Genomic DNA, 10,474 nt, shown 5'->3' on the forward strand with positions numbered 1-10,474 from the left:
CGTCTTTGCTGTAATGACTTCCATCCCAATTCGTGTATAATATCTGCCACACTCTCTCCCCTACTACGTGATAATACAAAACGAGCTGCCCTTTTTTTGCACCCTTTCGATGTCCTCCGCCAATCCCACCTGGTAAGGATCCCACACCGCGCAGCAATATTCTAACAGAGGACGAACGAGTGTAGTGTAAGCTGTCTCTTTAGTGGACTTGTTGCATCTTCTAAGTGTCCTGCCAATGAAACGCAACCTTTGGCTCGCCTTCCCCACAATATTATCTATGTGGTCTTTCCAACTGAAGTTGTTCGTAATTTTAACACCCAGGTACTTAGTTGAATTGACAGCCTTGAGAATTGTACTATTTATCGAGTAATCGAATTCCAACGGATTTCTTTTGGAACTCATGTGGATCACCTCACACTTTTCATTATTTAGCGTCAACTGCCACCTGCCACACCATACAGCGGTAAATTACAGCATTATCTGAACAACCTAAGAGAACTGCTCAGATTGTCACCCAGGTCATTTATATAGATTAGGAACAGCAGAGGTTCCAGGACGCTTCCCTGGGGAACACCTGATATCACTTCAGTTTTACTTGATGATTTGCCATCTATTACTACGAACTGCGACCTTCCTGACAGGAAATCACAAATCCAGTCGCACAACTGAGACGATACCCCATAGGCCCGCAGCTTGATTAGAAGTCGCTTGTAAGGAACGGTGTCAAAAGCTTTCCGGAAATCTAGAAATACGGAACCAACTTGAGATCCCCTGTCGATAGCGGCCATTACTTCGTGCGAATGAAAAGCTAGCTGCGTTGCACAAGAACGATGTTTTCTGAAACCATGCTGATTACGTATCAATAGATCGTTCCCTTCGAGGTGATTCATAATGATTGAATACAGTATATGCTCCAAAACCCTACTGCAAACCGACGTCAATGATATAGGTATGTAGTTAGATGGATTACTCCTACTACCCTTCTTAAACACTGGTGCGACCTGCGCAATTTTCCAATCTGTAGGTAAAGATCTATCGGTGAGCGAGTGGTTGTATACGAGTGCTAAGTAGGGAGCTATTGTATCAGCGTAATCTGAAAGGAACCTAATCGGTATACAATCTGGACCTGAAGACTTGCCCGTATCAAGTGATTTGAGTTGCTTCGCAACCCCTAAGGTATCTACTTCTAAGAAACTCATGCTAGCAGCTGTTCGTGTTTCAAATTCTGGAATATTCCATTCATCTTTCCTGGTGAAGGAATTTCGGAAAACTGCGTTCAATAACTCCACTTTAGCGGCACAGTCGTCGGTAACAGTACCATCGGCACTGCGCAGCGAAGGTATTGACTGCGTCTTGCCGCTTGTGTACATACGACCAGAATTTCTTCGGATTTTCTACCAAATTTCGAGACAATGTTTCGTTGTGGAACCTATTAAAGGCATCTCGCATTGAAGTCCGTGCCAAATTTCGCGCGTCTGTAAATTTTAGCCAATCTTCGGGATTTCACGTTCTTCTGAACTTCGCATGCTTTTTCCGCTGCCTCTGCAACAGAGTTCGGACCTACACTACACTACTTAACAGTGATGTTGCTATTGGCTGACTATGTCACATGTCCCATGCACTGAATATCTGCAGTCATCGGCTGGAAGATCGTGTGACATGAGCTATGATTGGCTTAAAAATGAGCATGTTAATCTCGATTTCAATGCTTCGGAAACTGACATGCTGTTCCAAATCTATACTTCTGTAATATGAATGAAATAATATGCTGTGTATCATTATATGAAAGATATGCAGCATAAATGTTGCTGCACATCACAGATCTTTCCAAAATATTTGTTTTTGCTGAGTTTTTCCAGTCTCAGAAGTTCCATGCTGGTGTATAAAACCTTTATTTTTACAGCTCCAAGGGAAAGTACAGGGTGATTCAAAAAGAATACCACAACTTTAGGAATTTAAAACTCTGCAACGACAAAAGGCAGAGCTAAGCACTATCTGTCGGCGAATTAAGGGAGCTATAAAGTTTCATTTAGTTGTACATTTGTTCGCTTGAGGCGCTGTTGACTAGGCGTCAGCGTCAGTTGATGCTATGGTGGCGACCGCTCAACAGAAAGCTTTTTGTGTTATTGAGTACGGCAGAAGTGAATCGACGACAGTTGTTCAGCGTGCATTTCCAACGAAGTATGGTGTTAAACCTCCTGATAGGTGGTGTATTAAATGTTGGTATAAACAGTTTACAGAGAATGGGTGTTTGTGCAAAGGGAAAAGTTCTGGATGGCCGAGAACGAGTGATGAAAATGTAGCACGCATCCAGCAAGCATTTGTTCGCAGCCCAGGAAAATCGACTCGCAGAGCTAGCAGAGAGCTGCAAATTCCACAATCAACTGTATGGAGAGTCCTACGAAAAAGGTTAGTTATGAAACCTGAACATCAACTACCCGAGGCGATGGATCGGCGGCCAGGCAGCCCGTGACAGAGCACTTCATCACTGGCCTCCAAGAAGCCCTGATCTTACCCCCTGCGATTTTTTCTTATGGGGGTATGTTAAGGATATGGTGTTTCGGCCACCTCTCCCAGCCACCATTGATGATTTGAAACGAGAAATAACAGCAGCTATCCAAACTGTTACGCCTGATATGCTACAGAGAGTGTGGAACGAGTTGGAGTATCGGGTTGATATTGCTCGTGTGTCTGGAGGGGGCCATATTGAACATCTCTGAACTTGTTTTTGAGTGAAAAAAAACCTTTTTAAATACTCTTTGTAATGATGTATAACAGAAGGTTATATTATGTTTCTTTCATTAAATACACATTTTTAAAGTTGTGGTATTCTTTTTGAATCACCCTGTATATTGTCATTTATCATGGGAAAGTGTATTTCTCACATTGGCGAAAGTGTATTTTCACGTGGGGAAAAAGTGCATTTTTGACCGGGAAATCCAAGAAATTTTTTTATTTTATTTTATTTTTGTATGCATGTACATCCTGTTAAAATAAGCAGTTAGAAACCATCTTACTAGCTACTCTTCGTATAGTTTTCGAATATTTGAACATTCAACTGAGCTCCAATGCTCATATTATACAGGTTTCAGTTTTACAAGAATATAGACAGCTGACAGCAATCTGTGAAATAAGTTTCATTGATGAAGTGGTAGACAAGCAAAGCAGCTGACTAATGTAAGGAAAAAAGCAGCAGCTCTTTTGAATGTAGCTGCATTTCTAGGAATATGTATACCACCATAATCCGTAAAGCATTTAAAAAAAGCAATCTGCAAGTGATTCCCATAATTAATAATGTGAATATATTAGATGTAGTTACAGCTTGTCATTTGTATACTTCACAGAAGTAGCCTGCAATGTTGCGTCTGCCTGTGAATCTCAAACCTTGCTCATTTCATATCCCTGAACACACTCATTCATGGTGGGATTTATCCAACATAATGTGTGGATGGGTGACCATACATATGCGTGTAAAATCACAAGTAGACAGAATGACTGGCCAACACTTCAGAAGGCAAAATTCTAAGTACTTTGTAGCACCTTGCCTCCTGAAGCAAATTGACGGTCAGTCACTCTGTCGGTTTGTAATTTTAAAGTTTTCTCATGTGACTTTTCCTTTTATATACATGTGTGTTACTTTTTCCAGTGTGACACACATTAGACGAATGGTTGCTTTTCCTCATTTTCAGTGTTTCCATCATAGAATTAGTGAGGTTTTATTTTTTTCTGAAATTATACATTACTAAAGTTTTTGAAACCTTCATACAGCAGTTTAATTGTTTAATAAAGATTTTCCTAGACTTGTTGCAGCAGTTGGATTTTTTCAGTGCTCTGTCCATATACTGTATAGTTAGTTGTAATTGTGGCAACTAAATCAAAGACCTACAGAATTTAGACAAGTGTTTCCTAAAATAATCTTTATGTATCGTGTTTCGAAACATTTTATTACATATTTATTTTGTCATTTCTAATAATGTTTCAAAAACTGCAGTGCATGTTGGAGAGTATTGGAATGGAGGGAATGGATAATTACATGAGAAAGCAAGTGCATTAACTTTTTGCAAGTTCACTGCTGATTTATTTATTAGCTGATTTCAGTTCACAAGACAGACATAGTGTAGGCGTAGTGAATTTGCTTCAGCTTGTTCTTAAATGTAAATACTAAAATTGTCTCACATACTTATGTACATATTTTGCACCAGAGCATTTATGAGTCACATGTTATAAACAGTCAGTGTGTATAGGTTTAAATAAAATGCCAGTGGGATACTTATCTCTCAACCACTGCTGCTTCCACTGAAAAAGTATTGAGTATCTTCTGGAATAAATTGAGACAATCTTCAATTAAAGTAAGAAACAGTGGTCCAGTGTACATGCTGTGAAATTTTGCTAAATTGATCACTCCTTTAATTCTTCTCTATTTCAGTTATGTATTTTAGCCTTACGGCCTCATGTGGTATTAGTTTTATTAAATTGTATGTGGTTGCTGTACGTGTTTAAACTTTCTAATAAAAATAACGAAATAGCTATCATTTATCGATGTGAGACTGTTCAGAGGTCCTACAAAGCTTTTGAAATTTATTAAAAAAATAAAAGGACTTGAAAAAAGCCAATTTTTAGGGTGCTCTGTATATTTTATTTGTAAGCATAATTTCCTAACATAAATGCTTCTCTATACAGTTTTGTATACAAGGTGCAGAAAAACAATTTGACCAAAAGTATAGGGTAAGAAGACAGCATCAATCGAAAGAATTTGAGTGTAGGAACTAGGGGTTGCATATCTACGGTTCTACATGTGTCATCAACAGCTCTGACTGTGAGATGGTCTCAAGTCTGAAATTTGTTTGTATTTTCCAGATGTAAATAAAATTGCACTATACTCACTGTTGTTTCACGTGATTAAAGTGCAATGCAGAACATTGGTTTTAAGTATCCTTTCATTGTTTTTAGTAGGAAGAGCTATCTGACTAGAGTAGGCACAAATGAGTGAGTGAGTGGGGTTGGGTTGTTTGGGGAAGGGGACCAGACAGCGAGGTCATCGGTCTCATCGAATTAGGGAAGGATGGGGAAGGAAGTCAGCCGTGCTCTTTCAAAGGAACCATCCCGGCATTTGCCTGGAGCGATTTAGGGAAATCACAGAAAACCTAAATCAGGATAGCCAGACGCGGGATTGAACCGTCGTCCTTCCGAATGCGAGTCCAGTATCTAACCACTGCGCCACCTCGCTTGGTGAGTGAGTGAGTGAATGAGTGAGTGAGTGTTGTGAAGGAGCAACATGGAATATGGTTTCACACGGCATGAATTAAATGACATGCACTTGTGGTCTATGGCACTACTCATGGCATTGCAAGGACAGGTTGTAGGATTTACCAGGAACATTATCCACATCGTAAGCTGTCTCAGAAAAATACTTTTCTCTCAGCTTCTCTCTCGGTTGACAGATGTATGAGAGAGAGAGAGAGAGAGAGAGAGAGAGAGAGAGAGAGAGAGAGAGAGAGAGAGAGAGAGAGAGAGACAGGCTCTTTGTAGGCTAATAAGCACAATACAGGCAGGAGACACATTGTTCGTACAGTTCAGCTTGACAAAGATGTTTTACATCACATTGATAGAGCAAGATCTAATGACAAGTACCGGATGAATCGCTTGTGAACATGGCGTGGACCATCATCACGTCTGGAATGTCCAGTTGCAAAAGATGTGAGCTGTGGGTCCAGGTGACTTCCCTGAGTGACTAGTTCCAACGATGACTAGGATTGCTTTACCTGTGAAGGTATTCCCAATTCACACACTAGAGAACCCTCATGCATTGGTTCCAACACGGTTGCATAATTCGACATTTTGCACATGCTGTTTGATATCACCTAAACAGGACCTTTGCTGCAGATGGTTCAGACAAGATGGACCATCATAGTGGCCTCCACGTTTGCAGACTGAACACACTAAATGTTTGCTATGGTATCCCGGAAAGAGGGCGTGTATGCAATGCCATTTGAGGATGAACAGGACTAGGTGCCTCTGTTATGGCAGCAGCAGAAATGATTCAGACTACTACTAATGTATTTCAGAGAACATGCAAATCCGTGCATCACTGTTATGTTTTATGCCATTGTGGAAATGGTTCTCAGTTTGAACATTTTCTATGACATACTCATGTTAATTAAATGATGACAAGTCTGTTTGCAAGAGAATACTCATTTTTCATTTACTTTGAGTTTTTTGTAGTATGACAGTTAAGTATGATACACATGCATGTGATGCATCAAGTTTTTCTTGTTGTGAGGATTAGTTAGTCCAAACATTTTGTAAACATATATGTGAATTACTTTTCATTTTGAGTAAAGATATCCATATGTGAGAGTTCAGTTACGTTCAGCCAAAAATATGCAACTGCGACCTCTAGTTCCAAATCAGATTCCTCTGTTTGATGTGTTTCTGCCCTACACTTTTGGTCAGATTGTTTTTCTGGACCCTATGTAACTGGTGTATGTAGGGTATTAAGCAGGTATTTCCAGTGGTCATTAAATCTTGTCTCCTTGTAATGCAGGCTCATTTCTCAACATACATGGAAGTTTTGAATGTGATATGGTAATTTAGTAGTTAAATGTCATGGTTTTATACAAAAATAAAGTAAAATATTGCACTAAATTTATTTAAATGTGGGGTTATTTGAAAGGTTTGAGACAGAAAATAATATCTCATTGTAATATGTGTGAATAACAATACATCTGCAGGCATTGGTGCCTAATGATAGATATTGCCATATAATTGATGGAAAACTGCTGTTTTTCTTTTAGTTTGATCACAGATTTTTCAAATGGCCATCATGGCTTAATTAATCAGTGAGTTAACAAGGATATAACAGGTTACTACATATTAATGACATTTTAAATTTTTTAATTTATTTCACTGTCAGTATTATTATGAATACTGCAAGGTTGAATGTCATATACATATTGATTGTTTACCTGCTGATAATTTCATTTGTAATTAATCTTTTTACTTGTTCATTGCCATTATGTCTAAATTGTGTATTCCTGTTTCTCTGGTAATTTCAAAATCCAGACGTCCAGCGGGGTCGGAGCTGAACGTACCCGCAACCGGCGTGGCTGACGAAATGAAGTCGACAAACCCGGACCACATCGGAGGTTACCAGGTTGCACTGCCTATTTTTGCCGGTATCGAGTCCAAGTTTGGACTGTGCCTACCGAGGTTCAAACCGGGCGTCGTGCACGCCACGAGCGAAAAGTCATAGAGAGGGCACCGTAGACTGGGGGCAGCTTCGGAGCTGCGCCTGCACAGCCCACAGCCCTCCTAGCAACTTCTGCTCTCACAAGAAGCCACCCCTCCGCGACACGGGATGCGAGTTCCGTCATGAGCAGACGAAGCACGACCACAGGCCTCCAGCGAAAAAATAGGTTGCCAGCAGTGCTCAGAGTGGCTGCGGCTAAACACTTCTCCACAGCACTGTGCCAGGACCTGTATGCCAGTGACAGTATAAAGAGTTGCCCGCAAGCACACTGTCGAGGCATGTGTCCCATTTTGTGACTGTACAGATTGTATTTAATTTGTGTTTGTAAGGACAGTACATAGAATCATGCAAAGCTTGTTTTGTACAAAGTATTTATTTAAAAGAAAAGAAATATTGATGATATGCATTTTGTTCTCCCAATATTGTACTCCTTTAATTTCTTGTTCCGATACCCACCATAGTGTTCATTTTGTTTATGTAAACAGTTTACAGGTTGCCACTAATGTAAAATTAGTTTCTGGGGCATCACAATGATATGCCTTGAGATGTGCGTTTAATTATGATACACTGAATACAATTAATATTACACCCTGAAACACAAAATCAATGATAACTGCTACAGCTGCTTAAAAAAAGTATTGAAAATAATTTATCTGAATACAGATGAAAGCTGTGCGTACAAATAAATTTCTGGTACTTGACATTTCCTATAACAATATATGTGGCCATTCGTATGTATGCCTATGGAAAGAAAATGATAGAGATTGTGCTGCAGTTAATGGGACGTATATTTGAAATGTGAAAGTTTCATTGCACTTCACAAACTACAGTTCTAGAAGACTGTTTCTTCCATCTGACATTCATTAACACACAGGCTAGTAATATTAAAACCTTGATGTAACATTGGTTTTAAATCAATGGTGTTCCTTTATACGGTGAAATTTTGTCTCAGTTGCAGAGTAGCAAATGCTTGTGTGTAATTGCTTGTAAGTTTTGATGTTAGAAGGCAAAAGAGCAGTTTTGAGAGTGATAAAATATGGAAATTGGGGACCATTTTCATTTTCCCTGGAATGGCGCATTATGTTTTTAAGAAGAAGTAATTAGTTTTTCTGATGTAATTTAATGAAACATGAATAATTTTACATAATATAATACTACTCTTCCTTACATGTATTTTAATGTTAATGTTTTACACATTACAAAACACAAATTTTGTATTAAAAGAAACATTTTACATGGATTTTTGTCTAGTCCCATTTTCTGTGTCGTGAACTATGCATTTGCTTTTATTTATTATTTAGCCTAATCGAAAGTATTTCAGTCTTTCTTAAGTAATTCAGTTTTTACTGTTTCCGATTGTTTAATTGTGGTAACCTTGTCCCATCATCAGCTGTTTCACATGCGGTATCAGACAGGACCAGAAAAGTACCTGTGTAGTGACAAAGACTAGGGTTTGAAAGGAGCAGCACAATGCTCAGCCTAACTGTTGTCAACAGTTTATTCAAGAATATTGAGGGACAATTTAATCATCAGATCAGTAAAAACATTGTGTGTAAAGTACTTTATCATTATCCAGTGCTCTACATAATGGAGAGAAGATAAACCAACTTGCTGGACTACAAATTGAACATCACTGTCGTTTTGGTTGTGAGCATCCTCAAGTTGGGTTATCTGTGTTATATGTGAGTGATATTTCTCTGCCACAAGGATGACTTATGCACTGACAAGATCTTTGGCCTGTTCTTTTCACATTGCTTCTTTCAAACAGTAACAGCTCATGACCCAGTGGGTTTTTTTGTTTTACGGGTGGCGTGTTCTTTTGAGCAGCGGTTTATAGAGTGTATATACTGTTTAGTTTATGTACTTTGTTTTTATATAGAGAGAATTATAAAATTAAACAGAACTGTTACACATTTTTTGTGAAAACTTTAAATAAAATGCATTAAATAAATCTTTTATTTTGATGTCTCTAATTTCAACACACTTTCAGAATTTTACAGTTTATTTTAGCAGCAGTTGTAAAATTGTGATGCTAATCCTGTTTTCCTTGCATTGTTGAAAGTACCTATGGTTCCAAGTACTATATCTATAATTGATTGGCATGCCAATATACAAGCTGCAATACCATCACACAATAAAATAATCAACTGAAGTGAAACAATTAGCTGTCTGATTTCAAAGTACTTGGCCACAAAACCAAAAGCTTGTAATCCATTGATCTGGCTGTGACATCCTGAAGGATGTAAAAGCTGGCAGTTGGACCCACTGATTGTTAGCCTTGGAGACTCGCATTTCGATTTTACTTCCACCCGCCTTTGCAGTGATTGTAATGACATTCTGCTTTTGTCCGCAATTAGGGCAGTAGCTGAGCCATGTGATTTTGCTGATTAGTCATATTTCTCACATCAGGTCATACATAATAGCTGAAGCTAGGAAATTATTTTAAGTAGATTGATACAGACAAAGAAGTAAAAAAAGATTTCTACTAGTCAAAATCGAACAATGAAAAAGCTGGGGTGGGCAAAGAACAATATGAATTAAGATGGAGAGAGACGACATTCTTTCCACATTCCTTCAGAAATGCAGCACATTCTCCCCTATTTGATTCACCAGGTCCTCCTCAGCCCAAAAAGCCATCTTCATGAGTGTCGATCTCCACCTCACGGATGGCTCCATCAGTACCTCTTTCCACTTTAAGCCTATCACCCACCAACAATACCTCTATTTCAACAGCTGCCCCCCATTCCACACCAAGAAGTCCTCCATATAAGCATAGCTTCACATATTTGGTGCATCTGCAATGACAAACAATCCCTCTCCAAATATGCTGAGGCTCTCGTCGAGGTTTCCACAGCCCAAAATTGCCATACACACTGTATTCCCACAAACAGATCTCCCATGCCTTGTCTCCCAGTCATTTACAATCTCTCTCACATACTGACTGGCCTCAGAAGAGACCCCCCCCATGACTCAGCACCAACCTGAATGGGTTTGAACTACCTCTTGTCATGCCTGAAATGAGAAATATCCTCTCCATCCATCCCACAGTGATATTCTGCTGCCTACCCAACCTATACAAAATATCCTTGTCTGTCTCTATTCCACTTCTGATTCTTTTTGACCTGTGGTTCATATCCAAGAAAACACGCATCCTCTGCCGTGTGGATTCTTCCCACCAACACTAGCTCTGGGGAATTCTCCCTGCGACATACCCTTGGTTTTTGT

General features: G+C 39.2%; 1 protein-coding gene across 3 annotated transcripts in view; it reads left to right on the forward strand.

The window, feature by feature from the left end:
• The window catches only part of LOC126215379 (calcium-binding mitochondrial carrier protein Aralar1), a 725,301-nt gene extending 716,101 nt beyond the window's left edge, over positions 1–9,200 (forward strand). For all 3 annotated transcript variants that reach the window (XM_049942072.1, XM_049942074.1, XM_049942073.1), the window contains one exon: positions 7,063–9,200. In XM_049942072.1, the coding sequence (XP_049798029.1) occupies positions 7,063–7,252 (190 nt within the window). In that variant the 3' untranslated portion in view covers positions 7,253–9,200. The remainder of the gene's footprint in view (positions 1–7,062) is intronic.
• The last annotated feature ends 1,274 nt before the right edge of the window (positions 9,201–10,474 follow it).

This window comes from Schistocerca nitens, chromosome 12 (genome assembly GCF_023898315.1).
Source record: "Schistocerca nitens isolate TAMUIC-IGC-003100 chromosome 12, iqSchNite1.1, whole genome shotgun sequence".
In the NCBI taxonomy this organism is placed as follows: domain Eukaryota; kingdom Metazoa; phylum Arthropoda; class Insecta; order Orthoptera; family Acrididae; genus Schistocerca; species Schistocerca nitens.